The sequence below is a fragment of the Corvus moneduloides genome, chromosome Z (assembly GCF_009650955.1).
Source record: "Corvus moneduloides isolate bCorMon1 chromosome Z, bCorMon1.pri, whole genome shotgun sequence".
Taxonomy (NCBI): domain Eukaryota; kingdom Metazoa; phylum Chordata; class Aves; order Passeriformes; family Corvidae; genus Corvus; species Corvus moneduloides.
Window position 1 is genome coordinate 10,174,952 of NC_045511.1, and position 27,837 is coordinate 10,202,788.

At 36.3% G+C, this 27,837-nt stretch overlaps 1 protein-coding gene across 3 annotated transcripts in view; it reads left to right on the forward strand.

Moving 5' to 3' along the window:
- Positions 1–26,914, forward strand: part of FGF10 (fibroblast growth factor 10) — a 61,964-nt gene extending 35,050 nt beyond the window's left edge. For all 3 annotated transcript variants that reach the window (XM_032096816.1, XM_032096817.1, XM_032096815.1), the window contains exons 3-4: positions 20,711–20,814; positions 24,128–26,914. In XM_032096816.1, coding sequence (XP_031952707.1) covers positions 20,711–20,814; positions 24,128–24,325 — 302 coding nt within the window. In that variant the 3' untranslated portion in view covers positions 24,326–26,914. The remainder of the gene's footprint in view (positions 1–20,710; positions 20,815–24,127) is intronic.
- The last annotated feature ends 923 nt before the right edge of the window (positions 26,915–27,837 follow it).

Genomic DNA, 27,837 nt, shown 5'->3' on the forward strand with positions numbered 1-27,837 from the left:
CCAGTGGGATGGGGGAGAGAATCAGAGGGGTAAAACCAACTAACTGATGCCCAGCCAGACCCTGAACAATGGCAGCCCTGGCCAAACACCCTCCCCAACCCAGTTTTATTGTTGTGCATGGCACCATGTGGTGGAATATCCCTGTCATCAGTTGGAGTCTGCTGTCCCAGCTGTGTCACCTTCAAATTTCCTGTGCTCTCCCATTTCCTCACTGGAGGGATGGTGTGAGGGGCAGAAAAGGCCTTGGCTCTGTAAGCCCTGCTCAGCAGTAGCTAAAACTGTGTCATCAGCACTGTTCTCACCTCTTACTCAAAACACAGCACCATACAAGCTACTATGAAGAAATTTAACTCCGTGTCAGCCAAAAAACAGTACAAAAAAGGCCAACATTGCATTTATTACACCCTACTACAATCAAAGTAGTATCTCTTGATGGACCTAGAAGCCAAATGCTCAGTCAGTAGATACCCAGGAGGCATAGTATTCTAAAGGGATAGAGCAATCCAGGGTTGAAAGGAGTACCACATTGATTTTAGTGGAAGCAGATTTAGCAAAGAATGAACTTTCTAGATTTAGACCAACCTTAAAAGTCATTGTGCGTTTATATGTCCACTCTAGTGGCAAAAATAAAATACTACTGCAAAAAATAAGGCAAAATAATGTTCCCTTGGAAACTGTAGGATGAACTGTAAGGGTTTTTGTGTACTATATTATGTAATAATTCTGCAATATTCACTAAACTTTTATTTTAATTATTCATGGTATTTTCAGGGCCCTCAGGCTTTTTTCAAGTAGATGTTTTCCAGGGTTTACAAGACATCCAGGCAAGTGAAAATATCTTATGAGGGAAGTCAGAGGACAAAGACGTTTAACTATAGCTGACACACCTCTACTAAAACTGCTGTCACCACTATATTTGTCAGCTGTGTTTATGGTTCACAGGAAGAAAATCAATAAATAGAGCCATTATGTGCACCTGTTGTCAGATACTGCCCTTAATTATTACATTTCACCGTTCCCTTTAAGCAAAGCAAGCCCAAGGTTTCATTGTCATCTCTTTATTAATGGGGTGTCCCTTCTACAGACGTGTTTTTTGATGGTGCATTGGTGGTGTATTTGCAATTTGTCTGTGAGTATCCTGTGTCAATACACTTCAGCCCTGTGCCGCAGTGCACTCTGGAATATAGTCCAACAATTTCAGTTTTCATTATGTGTTCTCTGTTATGTCACTTAATGGTGTTTCTGCTTATTTACAATATACAGAAAAATCATGCACTGGGACATCTGACAGACAATTTCTGTGGTGTGGAGAAAGATACAAACACCTACATTAATGCGCTTAATATTCATAAAATAGATTATTAATAGTAGATATCAATCTCAGGGATATGTCAATGTAATCATATGTGTTATCTGATGTCACCAAAACCAAATCATGGTTCTCATAGATGCTTGCTAAAAGTTAGCTAAATACAACTAAGCTGAATAGATGCCCATAATTAGTGAAAAGCATGGAATACTTTCTGAAAGATATCATTCTCTCATTCTAGCTGTTATTGCTTTTGTTTGGCCTACTTCCAGATGGGAAATAGCTTAGACAAGATCTATCCATTAAACAACATTGACATCTGTCTTGTGGGTAGAAATATGAGAAGGGAAGATAAATGGTGTCTCATGCCTGTGCTGAAATATATCAAATTCTAAGGGAAACAAATTCACCCTGCGCCCTTGGATTACATGAAATATTTACAGTATGTCACTTATCATTTTGCTTGCATGTAGAATCCCTTAATGGTTCTTTTTCTACATCATTTTTTGTATCAAAAATATTAATTACTGGCTAGTTCATTTTATACAAGTTCAAACCAACTTGAGAGTATGAACAATTTGACAGCTATGTAGCAGTTTAGTTTCTGATGGGAAATATACCAGGGATTTTGCATCCAGGTAAATGTACTTCAGAGCTAAGGAGTATATTTAAATTAAATGTGAAATGCTCAATATGTGTGTGTTTATATATGTGCATATGTATATATGTCTTCATAAACAGTACATCAGTAGCCAACATTCATATCAGCAACACAATAAAGTACATTCATATACAATATTTAGTATGTTTATGCTTAGTACATATGCAAAAATACACATGTGAAAAAAACCCTTTTCCTTGATGCGATTTAATTCTGTGAACAATAAATGTAGACACTAGCAGGTGCATAGGTGAAGATATTACCTCTATCAGTTCAGTTTTATTGCTGAACTTAATTTGCTTTTTGGTGTCTTTCAAGTAAAGAGTAACGTAAAACTATTTGTGTCAACTTAGCCTTTACAGCCAGATGCCAGTCTACAAATGCTATCATTTATGACATGATAAGATAGGAACAGAAGTAGAAACATCATTGTTCAGCTGGACCAATGGCCCACACACACACAGAGAATAGAATTACTCAGACAGAAAGGGCAAGCCTTAGACTAGAGAAGAGACAAAGTATTTCTTCACTACAGTATTAAAAAGATTTTTAAGTTAGCATTAAACAAGCTAGCCTGAGAACTAGCAGCAATCAAGGCACAGGGCTGAATCCTTCTGCAGAGCTAACACAGTGGCATAATGAGCATTTAGAAATAATTGAATGGTCAGGGTTGGAAGGGACCTTAAAGATCATCCAGTTCCAATGCCCCATGGTGCTAATCCCTTTATGCTAAATGCAGTGCAAGTACAAAATACGAAACAGTTCCTCTGAAAAAAATGTGTTCTGTTACACAAAATAGACATAAATATATGTAATAAATACATTTAACCTATGCAAATAAGCATGTACATATTTATAAAGCGTATAAGATCAAACATATTATTTGCTTTTTTGGTGGAAGAGGTGTTTTTCAGATACAGTATAATCCCTAAATGCATTAAATTCAAGTTGAACTATTTAAATTAAGCAGTGTAGGCTCCTAGCCTGCATGGGGGTTTGTCACACAGGTAGGTTTGCTTTCTCAGATACTGAGATGACAAAGCCTGTTTTCTTTTAAAATATTCTCTTTACTGCCCCAGCTGTTGCATAATCTTTGTAGTTCTGTTTTAATTGTTCTGGTAAGTGATGTTGCCCAAGTTTCTCTAGTCCCAAACACTAATGAATTCCAAGGGTTACAGAAGATCTGTATTCTGTTTACGCTGTGATATTTTAATTTCTCTCTAGCAGGCAAACTCCTGCCTCAAATTTTTGTATATATTTCTACCCTTTCCAGAGTGCTGCCTGTATTTAGTAGTTCCCTCATGTATGTGCTATGGTATCACTTTCATGAGAAGCAATGATATTCAAATTTGGTTATAGATAAAACAGGTATTTTTATCTTGAACAAAATTTTTGTATGCTAGGTGTTTTCTGCTTTCTTCTGACTGGACTTTTTATTATGTTTAATTTATAGAACTGGATTTTTCACAGTGAATCCTACAGCCAGTGTACAGCCCGTATATTCCTGATGTCCCCGAGCATCTCTAGTTTCTTTCTACCATAGTGTGGAAAATAAATGAAGACCAATTAACAAAAAAAAGTTTAATAAACTTACCTCAGATATTGTACTATTTCTTATAATTGCTAAACTGTATGTGGCAGCTCAAAGATGCTAGAAAGCTTCTGTTACAATTCAGCTTTTTTATTCTATGTTTTCTTTGAACTTGCACTGCAATGGGGAAGATGAGGAGAAGGCTCTACTGATGTTTGAAACACATCAGTGGTTTAAGAAACTAAACATGCAAGACAGATGCTTTTGTTAATGTCTGCTGTATCTCATTTCACAATCTTTAGCAGCATATACAGCTTCATGATTTCACACAATTACTGTTTTCCTGCTTATTAATGTGAGAATTTGTTAGAGTAAGAAACACTTGTTTCAGTATGAAATTCTGAATTTTTTACAAGAATTATTGCTTAAACATGCAACGTTGGAAGAAAAGAAAAAATGCAATAAATAGATAAAAAATTGCTAGTATAAGGCAAATCTTAAGGTTCTTCATTGTATGAAAAAATCAATAGGATCTTGTCTGACAGTTCATATATTGCAGCCTATTGCCTTTAACACTATAAAAGAGAATAGAAACATACACATTTAGCATCGTTAATATATGGCTAATCATATAGCCAGATAAGCATTAATCTTGGGTTATACGTCAGTATTTAGAAAAACTTCATTTTTTGTTTGTTAGGTGGTACCAAATCCCAATCTTAATGAGCTTCCGTGACTTCAGCCTCTACAATTCAGTCTCTGCTGAGTGTCTAGTATTTTATATTAGGCAGTCAACTTTTTTTTTTTTTTAAATTAGCAGAAACCTCAGCACAGAAATAATTCTAGAAGTGAGCAGAGTTAGCCACTATGATTGTAAGAGCAAATCCTGTCTAACATAGGCCCAACTTTAGACATCAGTTCTGTAGTTTGAATTGGAAACTATAGAGGAAAGGGAGTTTGAGACTCCCCATTCCTTCATGTGGAAGGATGCCCCAGGTATGCTTCCCCTTGAACTCCTATATTATTAGCTTCTGATTTCTGATATCTCTTCTTGAAATAAAGTGATAATTATGGTCAAGATACTCTAATAAATTGACTAATTAATATGAAACAAATTGCCTAATGAATGCAGCCCTCTACTGCAACAATCCTAAGGATGTGCATAGGTCCTGTTTACAATTATAAGTTCAAGTGGTAGAGAGGTCTCTTTCAGCAGAAAGAGCTGGGTACTATCTTCACTTCTGCTTTGTAACCACAAATTTGTTGCAGTACTTCACACATACTGCTTTCCATTTGTAGACCTCATTGAAAATACTCATCTGTAAATATTCCCAGCTTTCCTCCTCATTCAGAATATGATATACCACTGGGATTTCCTTATCTTGTTTAAATTGAAAATGGGCATGGAGTAAGACTGTCAGGTTTGGTTTATTCCATTATAGTTAAAGTAGCAGCCTTTAATCATTACCAGCAATATTAGTGCCACAACAGTGTTTACATCTCAAATATGCTTCTAATTTTCCCAGTCAAAGGCAAATTGTTGGTGATATCTTAATGTTTTTTTAGGTAGCTAATGCCAAAATGCAAGGTTATGATCTTGATCTGAATATTTCCCAGATGTGTGGTAAGGTGAAAGGTGGAACAGCTAACAGAACTTGACTTCCTATCTGTGTTAGTCTAAGTTAAGTGAATTCTAAGTCAGGCATAATTAGAGAATGAGACCCCTAGAAGCCTTCACCTTCACAACTGTTTGAGATGAAAGCTTAGCTCTTGGGTGAGTGTAACATAATCCACATGTTGGAAGAGAAATCAGAATCAGCTGTCACTGTCCTCTGCATATGTTTTACAGTGCCCCATTAGCCACCTTCTTGTCAAATGTCAGTGATCTTCTCTGAGCTTAATGTTTCTAATTCATTTACAGTGGAATCAGGACCAGATTCTAAATCTGATGCCAGTTTCAACACATTGCCTTCAACTGAGGTTTCAGTTCACATATGAGATCCAGTTTGGAAAGATACAGTTGATAGAGATAGATTCTAATGATCGTCAGTCACAGGAGTCACTTTTTTTCAAGACAGCCACATCAGATATAACATAGATAATAAAAACAAGAAATAGAACAACATATGAAAATTTTGAATTTGGCCCCTGGGGTTTTGACCAGAAGACCTTCAAAAGCTTTTTCAACCTGGAGTGTTGTCTGAATTGAAAAGGCATCTAGAAATCTCTGCTATGTCCAAGAACACTGGAATTGTTAAGCTGGGATTCAGAGATTGATATTCAAATCATTTGAAATAAATAGGAAAATTTGGTTTTATTAATTATTGTAGGGTCACCACATGAAACGCTGACATAGATCTCAGGTAGCAGAGTGCCTTTTTCAGGCTTTGCTATTATTCTGCTAGGTCACTGAAGCAAAGCAATCAATCAGCCCTCTGAATCAACTGTTGTGAAAGGAGACCCACAAACTTATCTTACTGGCTTTGATTGCTAACGATCCTGCAATGAGGGTCGCGCGCTTTTCGGGTGTGGTAATATGTATGCTAATATGTGAAAAATAAGTCGAAATGGCATTCAGGGACATGTCTGTTAACACTTACAGAGGTAATGGCTTGTTTTTAATGTACATGATAAAAACCTTTTTATGAGGGTAAAGTGGGAAGACATCATAGAGTGGTCCCATAACAAATCCATCAGTGATTTTCCTTTGCTGCTTGTTACTGAGAGATAAGCCATGTTTCTTGAAGAAGTGAAGTTTAAGTATTAGTTGGCTTCTCCTAATAACTGTCACTTATGCTGGAAATTTTTATTCAGTTTTGTTAATGAATAGCTCAGTTTGTGTATAAATGAAGATGTAGCTCCTGTGAGAAACTAGGCAAGAAATCCAAGAAGTTACAAATTTTTAGTTCTGTGCTAAGAAAAATGGTAGATTTTAATCCACCACAGGCTACAGATGTGCAAGAAGGTATTTTGTATAGTTTTCAAAACTATGTATGTTTTGTTAGAAGTAGCACAGAAATCAGGAATTGCTGAAGTATCAGCTGCAAATTATATTGCAGTATAATCTGTGATAGTACTGATTGCTGGCTTTACGTGTTACACGTCTAAGAAGAGATAAGGCTGTATAAAACAGAGCATACTGCCCATTAAAATCTTCCTATTTCTGGGCATGGGATTTAAAATATTTTTGAGCAAACAATGGCAAAACAGCTGAGAACGGTGACTGACTGGTCACTTACAATTCATCTGATATGTCCTGTTGAAATGGGATTTGAACAGGAAGAGTAAATCTGGCATAAGTTTTTATCACCCTTTGGAAATTCACCATCTTCTTGACTGTGGGTAGCTTGTGTCTCTTTGGGAACGTGGCCACACATCTCCCTTTTAGGTGCACCATTAGCACTGGAATTGTTGCTTTTGACATCAGAGATTGATATTTAAAGATGTAAGATCAGTTAGAATGGATTTCTGAGGTCAGTGGATGCTGGATCTTGTCAGCTGATATTTTAGCACTGGCGCTGGAAGCTTTGAGATACTTCAGGCAACATGATAGATCCCCTTGCACCAGAACTGTTCCACTTTAATACCAGAGAGCTGCAAAGGTGGTTTGTCAACTGGAATTTCATCATTAAAGATTTTACAGAGCATTTGCTGTTGCTCACTATGTTAGCGAAACACATGGGACCTGGAAATTAAAAGTTACCACAAATAGTGTCAAATGATGCTACACTATTGTTGTAACAAAGAAGATACTTGGAATACAGTTTTTTACTCTGATACGACAATTTATTTCATCTTTCCCACCAGATTTTTATCTTCTTCTCTCTCTGAAGGCTTTTGTGTTTTCATAGACAGCTGAGAATGTAACTGGTGGGACTGAGTGGGGTCAGGCAGTTCAATTGCTTTGCAGTTGCATGGAAGTGAATTACGATTGAGCAGATGCATGACAATAGATTCAGGAGTGTTGTAACTGTTGTTTATTGTGTTAGTTTAAAAACAGCAAGGAGCTCCCAAAGCATGGTCTTGGCACAAAATTTTTCAAACAGCAAAATATGTAAAGTAAATAAATAGACTGAGAGATTAAAGCCACTGTGATCCTTAGTCATGTGTTTCAACTTACTTTTTTTCCATCAAGTTCTTTTGTTAGTGTCTACAAGGAAAGGGGAGGAGATTACAGTGTGGGCTTGAGGATAAAAAGAGGCACTGGAAAGTAAAGAATAAAAAAAAAATTCAGTAGAGGCAGGCAGAAAAATGTGGATATTAAGAATCAAATTCTCATACATGGTATCTTTGTGCTTTGCCTTGTAGGATACTTGCTGTCTGTGAGCCTGATTTGTGAAAGGAGACCCACAAATTTGTAGTTTTTGTAGGAACTACAGCTGGGAGTGATGCCTTAGGATTTTAGCTTTTATATTTTTCATATCCTGTAATTCTTTAGTGTATAATTCTAAACTCCATATAGACTGTTAGTTACTGTTCTCCCATTTTGGTCAGACAAAATGATTCCTCTCTAGGCCTGAAATTCAAGGACACCTTAGTCCTTGACTGTCTCAGGCCCTGAGAAGTGTAAACAGAAGTGGGTTAGGGGGAGCAGACTTGGGGTAAGTGACTTTACTACCTAAAGCTGTAGTTGGAGGATTATCCCCCAATACGCAAATGGACCAAACTTATAAAAGTATGAAAACCCGTGACGCCATTGTCCATTTTGGGTGTAGCCCCTGGGACTTTGACTGCCCTAATGTACCTTGAAGGCCCTTCAAGAAATATAACCGCTTTTATTCTGTTAATTTTGTGTAGCCTCTCTTTTTAGGTAGCCCATCAAGGCGTCAGGAGTCTAGTTTTCATGTACTGAATCACAAGTTCTGTAGGATTTACCAATATTCAAACACATGTTTTTTATTTTGTTTTTAAGTACAAGTCCCTTCACATTTCAGTCTAACAGTGCTAGTACAGTTCTCAATCATTACTCATTTACAGAAATCAATGTCTCATGTATAAACAGCTCTGACTGCAGTGTTTGAATGGTTTCTAATAAAGCAAAAAGGAAATATGGTTAGTGTTGCATTTGATCAGATCAATAAGCACAAAATAAGCAAATGAAGAACATGGGGATGAGGGACATAAAGTTCACAATTTAGAGGGAAGTATCCAAAGTATATGTAATCTCTAAAGGCAATGCAATCTGAAACCATTATGGTGTTGAATTTTTTTGCGAGCATAATACAAATGATCACACTCCTATTATTGCCTGGGACTGCCACATATCTGAACTGTCTTCTGCTGCTGCCTGGTCCTTTTAATGTTTCTTTGCTCTTCTGGAATTCCACTGCACTAGTCACAAATACCATACAGGAGTTCTGATTAGTTTCTTTGTAGCCAAAAATCAGCAGCACACCATGCACACTGTAAGTACATTGAAGTGCAAATCCTGCACAAAATACTGCTCTGCAATGTAGTAAGTCCAACATTTTCAGAAATAATTGATTGACTTCCTGTGTGTGAAAACACAGTTTTATGGGCTTGGAAGCATTCTCAAGAGATCATGTGGTACATCCCCTTGTCCCACAACATATCGATCATCAACTCAGCTGGACACTTTTATCACCTGCTCTTAAAGTCTACACACACTCCAAAACATCTTTAATAAATAAGGAGAGTTTTTATCACCCTTATTAAAATCTTACTATTCTTAACATCCTCTCTTACTCTTCTGTGTACTTGAGCCCATTATTTCTGGTATCTCTTGCATGGAATATTCCATCCTCTTCCCAGAAATTTTTAAGTATTTGAAAGTTACTGTTACACTTTTTCTTTCCAATTCTCCTCTGCCTAAGATAAATAGGATAACTTTATTTAACTTTCAGTTACAAATCATTTTTTTATATGCCTATCACTATGCTGGTTGCCCTCCTTAAACATATCTTGAAATGAGCATAGAGCTCAGATGAATTCTTGCAAATTCTGGATTATATGGAAAGATTTTCTTTTGCATTTTCAACACATTTAGATCTTCTAGGAAGCTATTCACTTTTCATGTTGCTCCCTCAAGGCCACAGTGTACACCAGTTTCTGCAAAATAGTTACCTTGTTCTTCTTCATCTTGTATTTGCAGTTCCTCTACACTTCATTCCATTTTTGCAGTGAATCATTGGCAACAATTCTCTAAATACAGTTTTCTAGCCTGTTTTTCATCCTACTTAAAATAAATTTATATTAAACTAGTGTATTTATGATAATGTAATGTGATTGTGTCAAAAGCCAGCTACATAACCCTTTTCATGACGTGACCTGTTACGCTGTTATAAAATCAGATTAGATTTAATGGAATTTGCTCTTGACAGGTCTTTGCTGGCTGCTTCTCTGCTTTCTTTCATTTCTCTGTATGGGGTGATGTATATGTAAGAATTAAAGGGTGACTCCACTGCTTCAGACGAAAGGTCAGTCTGGTTTCCTGTCTCTGACAGGAGCAGTAGGAGAAGCCCAAAGAGGAGAAGAGCAAGCAAGCAGTGCTAACTGCCTTCTATACTTCGCTAGTGTGCATCAGAATGCAACTCAGAGACTAATGATGGTATTGATTTATTTTTCTTAGAAGCATAGTTTTGGAATTAATTGCTCGGATTGATTCTCGGTTCAGGTAAACTGACATCCTACCAGTGACTGCTGTAACCTAACAAGTGTGAAAAAATCACTTCTTTTGTTTTAAACATTGAATTGTTGCTTTCTGGCCAATAATTTCATTTAAGGTTCAGTGCATAGTAGCTCCTTCTCCAATTTCTCAGTTACCTCCAGCTTTGTTGATTTTCCCTACCAAAACCATTTCTGTTCCACCCTGGTAAAGTCCAGTGGTTTAGTTATTCTTCAAATAATAGTTAATCCTTATTTCTGATCATGCATGTTACTCTTTCCTGTAGCTTTTCCAGTTCTGTTCTATCTTTCATGAGACAAGAGACAAGGGTAGCATTTGTGCTCAAAATGCAATCATGGATGGATTTAAACTTTGTGGCTGTATTTTTCATTACCTAAACATTCCCTACTCCTCTCCAGTAAATTCCTTATTTTTTTTAGTATCTATTATAAGACCAAGAACTAGCAGCTGGGCCATAGGCCATTCTGTAACACATTCAATCTTTATAAGCCTAATGTTATTTTTCCTCTGTGCATCACTTTTTACAACATTCACCTACACTGAATTTTTTGTGGCATTTTATTACCTTATCAGCTTGGGTTCTGAGAGTCTTTTGCAATTATTCCAAATTCCTTCAGATTTAGTACCCTGAATAATTTATTATAATCAGCAGGGTTTGTCATGGCAATACTGTGAATAATTAATGAATATGCTGAGCACAGAAAATACCAGGACTTTGTTGATTACTTTCCCAAGAAAAATTACTTTTTTTTCCCCTATTTTTAACCCACAGCTTATTTATTTATTGTCTTCTATACACCAGCTACACAACGTGTATAGAAAATTGATGCTACCTGGAATACAATAGTGGAGCTGGTCATGCACAAGCAATGAGACATTGTAGATAGTTTTACATTTAATGCCTATGCAGAGGCTGTACAAGAAGTGTGCTCACCATTGACCTGACATTCTCAGGTGTTTCTGTACCCACATGCAAAATCCCTCTGTATGGCAGCTCTGTTCTTCAGCTGCTTATCTCCGTCGCTGTCTGCAGGTCTACACTATCAAATAACATATTTCCCTAGATGACTATTGGATCTAGCACTCCTGTTTTACACTGCACATGTTAGTTCACACTTAGCTTTATTTGACATGAACTATTTTCTTCTGGGATCAACTTCCATAAAATTTTCAAGATAATTCACTGCAGGGACCATACAGACAAGCCAGTCTTAGTTCCTTTGGTTTTTAACAGTTTGATGCCAGGCATCAGATGCAGCATCTACATGACCTTGCCATCAGACTAGGCAAACAGCAAACTGATGGGCTACCACACAATCTTCACAATATGTCAGACACTCAGAACAGGAAATCCACAGATGTGTCTGACCTCTGGGTAAAGTCTCTAGAGGAAGGAAGGAGGAAGATTGAACCAAGCCCTCTCAGGAGCACACCAGACCAACCCTAGAAGGTGTGAATATGCTTGTCAGGCAGTTTCCACCAAGTGGCCTCAGGACAGGTTCTCTTTGTAGTGTTAGACAGTGGTATAAGCAAAGGTACCTCTGAACCTGACACAGAAGTATGTAGAGAAGACGGAACATTCTTTGCCTGCCTTCTACACATTTCCTGACATGGATTCTGCATGACAGCAGAAATCACACTCACTGTCATCTGAGTGGTTGATTGGCGTTGGTTGGCTGAGCATGATTTGTGTTGTTAAATTACAGAATGTTGAGCAGAAAAGCTGGAAATAATGTATCAAACCTTCTGGATTGTGTTTTAAGTGTCTCAAGCATAGTTTTGTGAGTACTTGTGCAAGACACACAGTTCAAGGAAAAGGAACCCCAAAAAGGTTTTAGCAGTCCAGGCTAGGGAACCATAGTTCTTATAAAACAACAAGACTTGAGTTGCAAGCACGTGCAAATAGATCACATAATCCTGTGTGCAAAACGTGCTTGTTAGCTGCTATCTGAGGATGTCAGCAGGGAAGATGGAAACAATATAGAAGGAGACTTGAAGATAATGAAAGCAGAAGGGTGTGAAGTGATTGTGCTCTTCAGATCAGCCTTTTAAGTTTCTGTGCAAGATTGACGATTTTGTCATCCTGCTTTTTTATGAGGTGTTGAATGAATGCTTAAGAAGACAGCACTTATCAGTGCTCATCAAAGTTTAAAAAGAACTGTTTGTACTAGCAGTCTGAAGATACCAGGTCTAACAAGGTTAGAGACGATCAAGTATTAAAGATGAAAACACTGTGAAAGACATATATCAGGTGCTTGCAGTGTAGCAGGCCATAGTTTACACGTGTAAACGTGTAGAGTACAGACCTTGTTACATGCTTTTACTGCATACCTTTGATGAAGAAAAAAATGCACAGAATAGGTAAGACAAAGTATAAATCTAGCATTAAAAAATAGAGAAGCGGGTCACATAGCATTGTAAGAAGAATAATAGAGTTATTGAATGGTGTCTTTTTGATTGGCCGTCTTTTAGGATTAATTAAGTACACAAAATTACTTATGTCAGAGAAAGCAAAACAATTAATGGATAAAGCAGTGAACTGGTGATCACAGGTCACTGAGTTCTTTTCAGCTGCTAAACTGCTGGCCTTAGTATCTTCTCACATAATAACAACTTGCAATTAATTTCTCTTTCTTTTCTCCAAGGCTGTCGAATAACAAGTGTTATAACAATTGTCTCTTTCAATAAATATTTTGTCTGAAAAAGTTTAGACAGTAGTTTGTTTGCAAAGTATCCACCAGGTTATGAGCTACTCAAAACCACCCATCAAATCATATACAACATTGTCCTAAGCTATATAAGTATTAAGGTCAGAGGCCTGCCTTTTATTTGATCATATCCAGGCTGGTTAAGAAAAAAATTTCTCGAGAAAAAAAGCTACAAGGGACAAAAAAAGATAGGAATTTTAAGGAATTTTTAGATATAATGAAATACTGTTTGTATTCATTTTCTTAATATTGATTACCTATACCATACAGCTGCCCTAATCTACACTTCTCAGATGTTCATTCTGTTCCCAGAGTCCTTATAAAGTTTTCTTGCAAAAGTGATTATTATAACCAAGTAACATTAGGAATATTTGTGGCATTGCAGAAGAAAACTGCTGAAAGTGTTGATGAGTAACTACCACCAAATATAATTATGTGAAAAAGAATGATCATTATAGCTGTCCAGGGGTAATCTTTCATTATAAACATGTGGATCCCATATTTTAAAATACCATGGATTCCTTTTTCCTGTGTGAGGCAAAGACAGACATAAACCATTAGAACCAACAACTAATTGATGTTGTGGATTAGTGTGTTTGGCAACATTCTGATTTGCAGGGAAAACACTAAAACATGCTTTTTTTCCCAGAGAAACATAGCAGTAGAAGAATACTACTAGAAACTGTTCTTAGTCGTGGTATTTTAAAGAGGAGCCTGTAGAATTTTGTGATTTTTTCTATTTTACCCCATCACTAGGTCATGATGTCCATAGAGATTCAGGAGAGGATCCTACCTGCCACAGGTAGTGCAATGCTTTGTGACCGTTATGCAAGTAGTTATGCTTCTGTCTCCTACTTTCCACAAGAAGATAAGTGTTTGAGATGAGGAGATCACAGACTATATTTTTCCAGTCCTGTTTTCTTTCACAAAGGGAAGTCAGGATCCATCATAAGGACAAATGAGGTCCAAAATGAAGCAAAACTGATGAAAGAGAACTGTTGTCCCACTTAGCTGTTTTTCTAGCAGCCTTAGCTAGAACAACAGCCACAGTATGTGTCAGACAGTCTCAGTAGCAGACAACAAATTTGTCATTTGGATAAAGATTGTTGGTAGACACATTGCAGACGACATCTGCAGCACAACGAGTTTCCTGTCCCATGACATCTATATAATGCCTCATAGGAGTTTTTTTCATCTGTTTGTGCATACTCTGACCACTTTAGCACCAAGGCTCACTCCCATCTGCTTATACTTGTCAGTGTCTAAATAGTGATTGGCTCCATTTAATTGTCATTTGCGCCCCATTTGCAAATATGTGTATTGGATCTGCTACCTAATTTCTGCCCATTAGTTCCTTTGCCATTACATTCCACCCAGCTAGAAGCTCCTCCCTTCCCCAGGAGTATACAGATACTTCTGTCAGTAGCCATGCATTTGGACTGTTTCTTCTGCAGTGCAGCTTTGTGTTATCCCTCCCTAATCTGTTAGGATGGATGTTGAATGGAATAGCCTTACCTCTATTCAGTTTCTTCCAGTTAAAGTTATTCACTTCGAATCTTATACAAGTGGTGAAATGCAAGAGGTGAATATAATAATCATTAATGTGAAAGATAACTTGGGATTTCATGCAGGTTGAAATAGGCAGGTCCACACAGCCCTTGGAAAATTTACTGTGCTGTACTACTCACTTATGAGCTTTCCATTCTCCTGCATGTTTCTGTAGAGACGTGGAAATTTAAGATTTGGCAGAAATCCTGAGTGCCTGGTCCTGTCTACAAAATGGAAACATACATGGACTGCCAAGTTTCGATTAGGATTTGGATTAGGATCCAAGTTTCCTTATAAACACATGAAGTAATCATTCCGCTCAAGTCAGTACCCATCAGGCCTTAGTTAGAACATTGGTCCAGTCTTGGGCACCTCACTTCAAAAAAATTAGCCAAATGGAAAGAGACCAAAAGGAGAGCGATAGGAGGTCTAGAAAATATATACTACTAAAACTGACTGAAAAAACTTGGGTTGTTTAGTCCTTAGGGGTTTAGGTTGATTTGTTTTCTATTGAGTTATTTCCAAGCCAGATCGTTCCAATGATTTTGTTTATAGTGCTGTTCCACAAGCAGTTACATTTGAAGGGTTGGTGAACTTCAGCACAGAGGCAGGAAAAAGTATCAGGGGGAAGGGAGGGCTGAAACTCCTTAAGCCATCTTTGTCAAGAGATCTAATCAGATAACTACAACCCTGCATCTAATCATATGTACTATACTGTGGTGGTGGTTTGTTTTCTATTTTTTCTCTTGGCATCACTACTCTTCCTTGGTTAGTAGGACCTGTCACTTACAGCTCCTCTGTCCCAAAACCAGATTAGATAATGTATTCCTACGCTCTCCGTGTCTAATCTAAAAGTTACCAAATGTTGCAGTGTTGGGGTCAAGCAGGCTGAGATGCTCAGACACCAGCATTTTCCATCAAAATTCACTCAGCTGTTTTTATGTCTTCCCATCTTGGCTCGAAACACACAGTTCAAGAAATCTGAGCTCTGATTAACAGAACTAGGTACAATTGGCTCTACGTGTAGCCATCCCATCTCAACAAGAACGAAATTCATCTGAAGGAAGCAAACATGTTTATATTCCCTAGCACTTCGGCTAAATCTGATTACATGCTTGTGTGTTAGTGATGAAAGTGTCCTTGAGGGAACATCTGAGCTCGTCATAACTGACAACATAGATGTGTCCTCAAAGTCACTTCCAGCATTTCCTTTGCTTCAGTTTAACCCATCTAGCTTTGGAAACTTAAGAGAGGGAGTGGCGGTGTTTAGAACTGTCCTTTGAAGTTGCCTGTCTTCACTGACAAGAGGGAAAAATGTAGGCTGACTGTGATCTTGAACTAATTGTTTCTGTTACATATCGGGATGTATACTAGCTAAATTGATTCCTGCCAGTTTTGTAGCTAAACCTAAACTCCCCCTTTGCTAACCAGCAGCTCTCACTATTGATCACTAAGAGGTTCTCTCTCATCCCAGGTGCCCGACTGCTGTCACCCTTCCATTTGCTTGGTCTACATAGAACCATCAGTGGAGTTTTCTGTGCTCTGCTCTGAAATTAAAGCCATAAAAGCAGTAGAAGATGAAAAGGGAATTGGTACAGACTCTGCAGATCTGAGAATGGGCTCCAACCATTAGTGTTTTATGTGATTTTTATGTACTGTGGAGATTTTTACATCTTATGCTGATACTATGCTGATGTAAGAAGGCTCAGAGGTTTGGTTACCATAATCTTTCAGAAGTTTGGAGACATATCTCAGGCTTATCCAAATGCATTTTATGTGGGAACTGGACAAGAAAGTTCATGGGACATGAATATTTTGGCTATAGTTGATCTAAATATGACATATTAGCAGATAGCTTTGTAGTCTTTCAGTGCATTAACTTCTGATTTAGAGTAGGAACTATGGCAGTCTCGAAAATATTAAGCATTAGTAAAAACCACTGAACTAGTTTTAATTCCAATAAAGTTTTATTTTTAAGTCAAAGCTTAGGTTATGGTTCAGATTGGTTATTATTTGAGATTTCTGCCCATAATTGTGGCATTGTGGGTTGTGAGGTTTGGATCTTAGGCTTCCTTTCAAAGTCAAGCACAGAGTCTGTAAGACTGCCTTTTAGTGGAACTACTTTGGTTCACTGAAAAAGCTTTCAAAGGCAAGACTTGCTTGCCATCTTCAGTTTCCTAGGTTTGTTTTATCTATTAATCCATCATCTTCTTTTTTCTGTTATCACTAAATACAGATAAAATATAGGAATATCAGTATAACTTGTCATTTCGGTATATTTTCAACTTGCTTTGCACAGGTGTAATTGTTGAAACAGAGTGGAAACAGAGGCAGTGGCCTCAACACCTTAGCACTTCACTCTTCCATGACTACATCCAACAAATCTATTTGCTTCAAAACACCATTTTTCAAGCCACCTTCTAAGAACAGGTCTTTGAACTACCATGTCTTCAATGTTACGCCTGAACACCAATTTGTTTTGACTCAAGCCAGTGGCAGTCAAAGGTACTCCTTCAGAGAAACTCCCAGTAGGGCACAAAAGCCAAAGTTTTGAAAAGTCATTTTAGTCTCACCTGCAGTGGCACCAAGCCCTGTCTTGTCCAGTTACCTACCAAGAGCTGCAGCTTCCTCCATGAGCCCAGCAGCTTCTTGTCGCCATTTGGGAAACCAAAAACTTTCAGAAGCTGTCAGTCATTATCACTTTCTATCCAGCTGAACTCACTCTTCATCTGCAATATTTTTGCAAACAGAAGAAAACACAAAGGCAGGAGGGACTATTTGTGGATTGTTGCATATACAAGATAATCTCTGAAATGTGTAGGAAGATGCAAGGTGGTCCCGTCCTTCTATGTTGAGAGGACTGCAACTAGTGTTGGAGATGTTTTAAATGTGTTTATAAGAACTCCTTAAACAAATGACACAACTACAGAAAAATGATCACTGCCTCACACTGCAAAGAAGTTGAACTTGGTCCCAGAATCAAGTGTTTCTTGTTGCAGAGTATGTTTGCATCCATTGCACTACTGCCTTGACAATAGATCTGATATTCTGTCAAATTGTCTTTCCTAAGAATTTCTTGACATAATTTCACCCAGTTTCTAGGATATTTTTTAATTTTTTGGCTTCATATTATCAGCCTTTTTACAAAATATAGGATATTTTTGATTAATATGCCTAATCATGTAAGTGCAATTTTCACTTGTATTTTTTACAGGCCCTCTGTGCAAAGCAAGAAGACAAACAGGTTTCTGTTGCCTCGTAATATGTATAATGATCACTTTTATAAACTATTAAAATACAGTTTATTTAAGTTAAATACGTTTGGGTTCTATTGGGAATATGTTTAAAGCCTTCAGGACCTGTAAAGAGAGCACATGCATAGCTACAGGGCACATCTCAAGTTGATATTTGAAATCTTTCTAATTATAAAGATTTGGAAATGGTTTGGATATTGAAAGCTATACTTTTACAGTGGATGTGGTCAATGGGGATTAGTTGTAATTGCTGGAGTTTACAGAGTTATGGCTGTAAAATAATAATGTGCTATCTGGTTTAAAACCATAATAGAGGCTAGAGAGTTTGGTTTTTTGTAATTAATTTGTTTTCATTTCCAAGTTCCTAAGAAGCATGAAACCAGGATGAATAACTCCTAAGACTTTTACCCCAATAACAATAATCTTTTTGTGCTGCTTTTTATCAAGAATACTTACAAGTTACATTATATCATAGAAATTATTTACACATCTTCTTAGAGTGAAGTCTTAAGGTATGGAGATACCTAAGCTCAAGCAACGGTATAAAATCAGATACAAGAAGCATGCAAGGAAGCATGTTGAAATGCCTTTTTTGTTTCAGTCTTAGAGAAAAAAAAAGAGCTCCAAAGAAAAATTAACAATGATGGGAATAGAATTAGAAATTCAAAAAAAAAAAAAAGGGAAGGGAAAAGGGGAAAACACTGTAGTTTTAAGCTTCATATTGTATGTTTCAATTTCCTTTTTTAATATATTCCTGCTGAATTTAATAATGCTTCAAGAATAATCAAATGTGTATTTTTGCCCTTACATCAAAAGCATTTTGCTTATTTTTATTCAAATTCAATTGTTTCAAAGTTCTAGAAAGTTCCTAGGTCTTATTGCAGATTCATATCAGATGAGTAGATGTTCTCCTGCTGACCTTTGAAATTTGTCTACATCACTGAAACCAATGAAAGATTCCTATTGCCTTCAAAAGACTTCTATCAAATTAGAGCTTCTCCTGGGAAAATCTATAAATAATGCTGAATAATTTTCAATCTAGACAGAAATCTAGATTATAACTGTGCTTGTAACTAGCAGGTAACTCCAGCGAAGTCTTGGGGGAGTACAGAAAGTCACAAAATATCAAATTAGGTCCCTATTACCCACGGGTTAACAAATCATGATTAAATTCATTTGAAAGAAAAACATCCATTAAAACTTCCACTTGCCCCAAAAGAAGTACTGTGGAGGATAGAATATGAAAAATTCTCAATGAAAATTACGCATTTTTCAACTTTCAAGTACACAGAACACACTCAGTGAGAATAACTCCAGGATCATTGGTGATGATAGTATCAACCTGATTTGGAAGCATTCTGCTATATTTGGCTACAAATAAATAGCTTAACTAGGTATAATCAAGCTAGTTGTGGAAGATACAATGTAAATGTAGTAACATTTCTCTTCATGACCTCCTTACAGTTGGTCCAACAGGAATATAATGGATTGTGAGATTGCAAACAAACTTTACTAGAAAAACCAGACTATATTTTCATTAATTTTAGGAATACTTGTGTTACTTTTATTTAAATATTTTACTGAAAAGCAGTGATGTCCATCATTCAAGTGAAAGACACTTAAAATTGGTTAATTATGTAAAAGTTTCTTATTTAAGCAGTGTTTTCCTTCAGCTGTTAGTGAAATAGTTAATTGAAATAGTCTAATATGTTATTGTTTCAAGGATTGTATGGCAAGATCTATATCAGTTTAGTGCCTTTCAACATAAAAATTACAATAGCATGTGTTATGCCAGTATTATTTTTGTTTCTTTGTTTGTGGTGTGGTTTGGTTTGGTTTGGTTTTTCGTCTTGTTACTGCTGTTAGAAATGGACCCAGACAGTTCAGGCTACTGCAATGCAATTCTGTAGAAAGAATTAACTGAATTCTTCTCATCACTTTTTGGCACGGAAAACGCAAAAAAAATGTGTCACTCATGGCGTTGTAGCACTTGCCCTCTAATAGTTTGCCATCCACAAGTTAGTCCACTTAACTCTGATTTTGAGCACAATTATTTTAGCAGATGTCACTTGGGAGAGCTGCTCAGTTCTCTATAACAATGCTCTCTCAGAAGATCAAGAAGGCAACTTTGGCTTTTCTTTGCTGTGAAAATGAGCAACATTTTAAGAATAATATAAAGATAACAGACCTTGGCAGGTATGGACTCACTGATATTCCTCTATCAATGGCATGACCCTGGTATATGTAAGCTATCACAACCTAAATAAGGAGGGCAGTTTTGGTACACCCTTCATGTACCACACTGAGTTAGCTGGGCTATTGATCCAACTGTTACTACATAAATGTCAGGAGAACAGGAGAAATGTTGGAGCCAGGTATGAGGTCTCCTGCTCCCAAATCAGTATGCTCCTGGGCAGAAAACAGAGATGAAAAGATGTATTTCCCATTACTGGTCCCTTGAACCATCCAGTGTCCCAAGAAGAATCTGTTTTAAAGGTGGAAAAAAAATCATATTTATTACAAACAGAGGAAAATGTTTCTGGTATCTGGAAGACAAAGATAGTGTGGCCATTACTGTTGGTCTTATTATTTCCCACATTGTCAACACACTTGACAAAAGTGAATTTATCAGCTGAGTGCAACCAAGATATTTAGTTTCTCTAAATGTCCTAGAAGGAATAAATTGTGTACCAAAGGTTTTGAAGATTGGGGGAAATCTAATATTCTATTGACATATGCTATGTATTTAATTTGATGCTGTGGTTTCAATGTCTTTTCTGATAAATTTTAGTGAAATCTGTGCTAAGAAGAATGGAGTTGTTTCAGTATCTATGGGGTTTAAAATGCAGGGTTAGCAAAAGAAACATGTTAATTGAAAAAATATTTGTGTATATTCTTGCAGTGCTTTAAAGAATACTTTTGCTGAAATTTTTGGTCAGTTGGTGCTAAATATTACAAGTTTAATTAATTTAATTTTTACAGGTTTATTATCTTTTCCACAGTGAGAAAATCCTGTAACAAAGTGATTAAATAGCTCAATTTTTATTTTTTAGGCATATTGGAGATAACATCTGTAGAAATTGGTGTTGTGGCAGTTAAGTCTGTTAAGAGCAACTACTATTTAGCCATGAACAAAAAAGGAAAAGTCTACGGCTCTGTAAGTACCTTTTTACATTCCAAATGGATTTCAGTAGTCAGCACAGTTCCCTGTCTTGCCTATTGAAAACACTGCTTGTCTGTGTATTGCTACTAATTAGAGATGAAATGAGCTGTTCATCAAAATTTCATCCTCTGATAAACCAGGATCACCCCACTGCACAAGCTTCCTGTTGCTTGCTAAGCTCATGTCAAACCAACACAGCTGCTGGGATTTAGCATGTTTACTGCCTCAGTCACACCGCTTATTAAGGAGTGTTCAATAGAGAGGGTCCTACAAAATGTAATGTTTAAGGCTTGTTTTCCCTGTTTTTTCTACAGTGCAGTCACACTGAGCAGTAATTCAAGGGTGGGGGGAAGGGGGATAAAGTGTACCTGAAATCACAGAAACTTGAGCTGATGGAGTAAACACTCCAAGTCATCAGATTAAAACCTTGAAGAAGATTCCTAGAGTAGAAGCTTTTAAATTGACTATATTGATAAATGAGTAAGATTATGGACAGTACAGAGAGACATGACCTTAAATATCAGTGGATAAGCTTTGTCTGAGCAGAATTCAGGTAACATTTGAAAGTTGTCCATATATACTTTATTAGTATTTGTGTAAGTTTGAGGTTATTGATACTTTCAGGGGGAAAAAATCCAAACACCAAAACACAAAGGTAATCAACCAAACAAAAACAAAGCAACCTGAGAAAACTCAGTAACTATCCAAATATTTTTAATGGAAAGCAATATGATGTATAAATCCTTAAACTAAACTCAAATATATCCTCACACATTCCCATGATTACACAACCACCAGATTGTTCTGGTATTACATCTGGTTGGGTTTGCAATTTTGCAATATTGTGCCTGTTCCTGGAAAGGTTATGAACCAATCTGCAGGTTGCTTAATGTTCATATCATCCATATGTTTTATACAAAAAGGTTGCAGGTAGGAACTGGGTTTATTGTTAAGCAATGTAGCTAGGCCTCCTATTTCTGCTGAAAACAATGAAGTTATGATAATCTCAAGTGAGACTCAAGGGCTTCCAGTCATTTGGCCCTCTTTTTTAAGGAAACACTTCTACAGGGTATGTTTAGTTCATACAAACTATGTAAATGGTCCTCCCCCATCTGCACTATGGCAAGTCACTCCTGGTTCAACAACATAATTCTGATTTTCTAAACTCTGTGACAGTGTCAAAGAATCACATTAAGGAAACACCAGAACAAAGAAATTTTTCTTAAACTCCTGTAAATGTAGATTTTAATTTTTAGATTTACACTGGTCAAAAATACAGGATGATCAGTGCTTACTGAGAGATAAAACTGTGTACGGTTACTCAGTACAGTCATTGGTCATGGGTGTGCTTCTGTTCATAGGTGAAGGTTTTAACATAAATCACCATCTTCAATTCACACATCTCAGTTTACAGTGTGCATCATTTGTGATTGTCCATCCCAAAACCCAAGACGGGCTTTCCTATCCAAGTTGTTGCCTTGGCTGGTGTGGTGAGAGTCTATCCCAAAACTATACATGTACAAAAGATGTCAAAGCAGCTTTCATGTACCATACATGGAAACTGCTGCCATAGGATTCAGTAATTCATACTGTATTAGAAATAGTGTTGACAGGAAGATATGAATGTGGGAAACCTTTTTTTTAATTCCAGCTGAGATAATTTTTCAATATTCACATCATAAAATCACAACATAATGATTTATCAAAACCTATTCCATAATACTTTAGCGATTTCAAGAATGCTTCTGTTATTATTTTTCCCATAATCCCAGGATTTGCAGTTAGCCTCATATTACTACAGTGTGGCAGCTTGCAGATGGATATGAATACCAGAACCAATATAAATTGTAAAAACACCCTTGAGCATGTGCACAATAGACACTGGTGCAGGCTTATGCTGAAATTTGTTTGAAATGAGCAAAGCAGTCCTGCGTAGCATTCAGACCCCTGCCAGTAAGACTTCTTAAGCACATCACAACATCATCTTTTCTCTATTATCTAAGAATAGAATTAAAAGTTGGATTTGAGAACAATTCCGCAATCTGGGAAAACAAGTAAAGCCACTTCTATGTTAATCAAATACCTTTCCATTTGACTGATTTCAGTTAAAATGAGGGAAAGAAGACTCACTATTAGGTTTCTTTAACAAAATAAACTTCTTTAATCTACTTTAACAAATTGGCAGATAGGAGAAGTTACTGTGGTGTGTAGAACTGTGATTGATAAGCACCTGCCTTTTTTAATATCCTGACGCCGGAGGTGACATATTACAGAAAATAACTGGTAAATTATCTATATACAGCTTTTTGAGGCAATGTCAATAGTGGTTTTGTAAAGAGTCTTGCCTTAATAATGTTTTCCTTACTGACCATTGTTCAAATAACTACCAATCGTAAAATCAAAGAGCATTTTAATTTAGTTACATTTTAAACACTGCACTTTTAAAAGCCTTCTAAATTGAATATGAGTAGTTTGTTAAAATTGGATGGGTTTATATGTAGGAATGACTTGTTTATGAAAAGAAGTATTCTTCGCTTCAGTATAGAAAAGTGTATCTGTGTAAAAGTACATTTAACAGTATAGAAAAAAGTAGTCTCCCCTACATGCTTCCACAGGCTTGTATTTTTTATTCCTTCTAACAGCCTGATGACTGGTTCTCCTTTAAAAATAGAAAACCTTAATCCCTGGTACTGTACACAAAATTACTTCCAACGTTGTTTAGTCAATAAGATACAAGGTCATATATGATTCCTTTTTAGGCTAAGCCTCTCTTCAGGTCAGCTGAATGAATAGGCCTCACATCAATTGTGATAGCAGCATAACAGTGATTTGCACCTATCCAAAAAAAGCCCTTTTTCATGTCCCATGTGGTCTAAAGATTCTTACTTTAAATAAGAAATAGACCTATTCCACACATATTTGTTTAACATATGGTATCAATAATCTCATTCAAGATATTTAAGAGTTATATTTGTTAGAACTGAAATGTGATTAATGATTCCAAGATTGCTTCCTCATACTTTTGGGTTTATGACCAAGAATTTGATTTAGTATTGTTGCCATATTCCACACTGCTATATCTATGCATTGAATAATTAATTATATCTTTTGTTATTGCAGTTTAACTGATGTTGCTTTATATGCTGTGGACACAGTGAAACTTTCATTTAAATATACTGTAGAATCCTAAGAGTGTCACATAGAGAACACTACAAGTTTTGAAACATTTTTAAAAAGTATTTGCCTTCAGTATGCTGAAATATTATGTTTGTTCTCAATTTGTGGGGTTTTTTTCTTCTTTTAACAGAAGGAGTTTAATAGCGATTGCAAATTGAAGGAAAGAATAGAAGAAAATGGATATAACACATACGCATCCTTAAATTGGAAGCACAATGGAAGGCAAATGTTTGTGGCCCTGAATGGGAGGGGAACCACAAAGAGAGGACAGAAAACAAGAAGGAAAAACACTTCAGCTCACTTTCTTCCTATGGTAGTCATGTCATAGATGAACGAACTATTTTTTGATGCAGTTGAACCAAAGGCTGTTATGTCAAGAATATTTGGTAATTCTCTTAAAAGGTAGACTCAGAGAAGTAGCACAGACATCTGCATGTTTGAGATGAGAGCAGGGGAAGCCTTTGAAGGTTTTGTACTTATTGCTGGCACATGAAATACCTTTATTTAGTTCGTTGTTGTATCTTATAATCAAAATGCAAGCTGGATCAAAGGGGATGGAATTTATTGCCAGTGTGAATTTTTTTTTTTTTTTAAGTCACCGCAGCAGACCTTGATGGACATAAGACAATCTGTTGCGTGATCTTCATGGGGAATGCTATTTATGGAATACTAACTCATATCAAAGTCCTTAATTGCTCATTCAAGCCTGATGATTCAATGAACAGTTAGACACACAAGCATTTACTGGAAGCACTTGGGTCATATGCACAAATAATGACATTTCTGAAGAAGCCTTGTGGACAAATGGATAGGATATGCAAAGTAGTGTGTAACTGTTCTAACAAAATGAATAGTATGGTTTGCTTGTATGTCCTAAATTCATTTCTTTTTATTTCTCTCTAAGTTATTTATTTAATAGGATGTTAAATATCTTTTTTATTTGAAATGTTTCCTCATTTGCTTCTTTCTTATTTTCCCTTTTTCTTAGTACTTCACACAGAGGTTGATAGATTAAAATGTCAAAACCTCAGAAGTACTCAGAGAATAGGTATTAGACAAGGCTTTAAAGGCAGAATTTAGAGTGTATAATCCATTTTTTTCCTGAACTGTCTTGCACTTAAGCAAAAGACCAAACAAGCAGTGCTTGGATTTATGGTATTGGGTATCTTTATATCGGAGAAATATTTGTACTTATCAGCACTCAAGAACAAACTTCAAGAAATACTTTGTTCAAAGGGTCTTTCTGCTATTTTGAAATTGAGAGAAGGGGCCACATCTGTACTTGGGTGCCAATGCATCTGTGTATATTCATCTGACTTTGATTTCAGTTTGGAGCTAGGATCTAACACACTGCTATCAGTGTGATATTCTGCAGCACATGTTGGGCTGGAACCCTGATGTGGACAGCCCTGTTAAAATCACTGAGATTGCAAGTGGTAAAATAAAACTCTAGTATGTAATTCCTAAGTGTAACATTTGGCCTCTGAAAGGTAAGCAAGAAGGCAACACAGTCCTGCACTCCTTATTCAATTAATAGTCTCATTCAACCCATTTGCCATTGGTACCCAACTTGTAGAATCACAGGCATATAATGGGAGCAATAACTAAGGGCTGCAAGACAGGAGATCCAAAATCAGGCTCGTGCGTTTTTCAGAGATTATTACTCACGTGTATATTATATATGAGAGCCAACTGAAAAGCTGTGCTGGTTTTCAGCTTTAGCATGCCTTTCATAACCATCACAGTAACTGAAGGCTCAAAATACATAATATCCAGCACATTTTTATGAAGTGTTACTCGTCCCATGGCTTAACTTGAGCAACTGCAGTATAATAAAGTTAAGCATAATATGAAGTCTGTTCAATTAAAGGTACATAAGGTTTGTTTTATATTTTGCTTTACTCAGTAATTTTAGAGAGCTCTGGATAGCTCACCAGTGTAACCATATTGAGATTCATTTTGTTAGAGCAGATAAATAGGAAACAATACATCAAACAATTTGTACCACTGTCTTCACATTGTATTCCACTAAATAAATAAGCCTTTGCAGTGTCTTTAGTAAGAAACAAAAGTAGTGTAATATTATTTTGTTCTAAATACTTTAACTGATAACTATAAGATTATATTGATGCTGCAGTTTATCTTCAATATTTCTTGTTGTGAAAAAGTTGGTTTTATTTTTATTGTTTGGAGACTGTATTTTGGTACAAAGGAGAGCCTTGCTTAATGTGTCTTTTTGAGAATGTTTAACCTCTATAAAGGCTGGTGTTGTTGGAATCTTCTATAACTTATTTAAGTCAATGTTTAACCAGCACTTCAATCTTAATCTGTTATTTAAATATTAGCTGTTTTTTAAAAAAAAGCAAAAAAAAAAGCTTTCCCATAAAACACAGAATGGTCAGATTATATTTCCTGTCCTTACATAAAGTCAGCTGTTTTAAAACTAGGAATTCATTGAGAGACAAGATATTTTTAGTTGATAGCTGATGTATTTCATGGTACTTTATCTCCAGTTTTCTTCTTCACAAATGACATTTTTCTAGAAAGAGAAATAAGAATTTCAGATTCTAAATGTAATTGCAGCTCACAGCAAAACTTAACTACCATGATAAAAGCGAGTTTCTGTTTAAATTTGTAATCAGTAATTAAAACTGACAAGACATAATGGACCACCCATACTGAACCTTCAGTATGAGTTTGGATGAATGCAGTCTTGAATGACCACTTAAAGAACATTTAGGGTACAAATGAAATTCTCTTCTTACAGAATTACCTAGATGACTTGGTCAGGGGAGAATTATGCATAAATATTATCATAGTACTCAAAACACCATGCTGCTCAAATGACAAGATCAGGAAATATCACTTTCCCAAAGTGAGCCAGGAGCCATTTGTGACATGAGTAGTGGTTTCTGAAAACTCACCAAAATAAAAAACCCTTGAAGGAATCAATGATTCCTGTGTGTTTGGTATACTGTAACACCCACTGTAGTGGGAGCAAACTGCAGATATTAGAGTATCCCAGATCCTCAACCATAAGCTCTGTTTTCTGTCACCCTGAGCATAAGAGTCTCCTGAGTAAAAGGAAAACAGGGGGAGGGGTTTAGAAAATAAAAGGGATACCAAAATCACTGAGCAACAATGTATAGTATGTTATATTTAAATAAAAATAATAAAATGTGGGGATTAGAGAATAAAAGTATTGTCTTTGTTTTATTAACCTGAAATTGTACTGCACAATAAAAATAAAAAAGAAAAAGATCTGTTGTACTACGGGCTGTGATTTCATGCTGTATACCCCCTAAACAAATATCATTTGAACATTTCTAAGTATTTTTAATATTTTGCATGTGTGAGGCCACTGTCTCCATACTAATAACAACCAAATGCTTCAGATTTTTCCTGTATTTGAATCCATCTAGTTTTATACAGTGGAATAAAGCAATGAATTCAGAGCATGTTTGATGAAAGACTGAAGGGGTTTAGGAAGAAGAGCATGTTTTTTTAAAGTAAACTTCAGATATGGAAAAATAGTTACATTTTGTGTAAGAGTTCATTCAAGACATTTCAGGTTATGACATTCACTATCGGTTAGCAAGCTTTAGAAGTAGGAGCACAACTTTGTAGTTCATGCCCCTCCTGAAACTGGTTGTCTTTATTCACGCAAACAGTAACAAGGAGTTGTCTTGAAACTAATGTGTGAAAACAACCCTTCTTTTGAAGTACCAAGTATCATTATTTAGTCCATTAAGTTAGACTGTGGGACTGAATTAATCTCCCTGATTTCCCATTAAATTGGAGAAAGAAAAGTATAACACGTAACAAACACTTTCTGCTCCA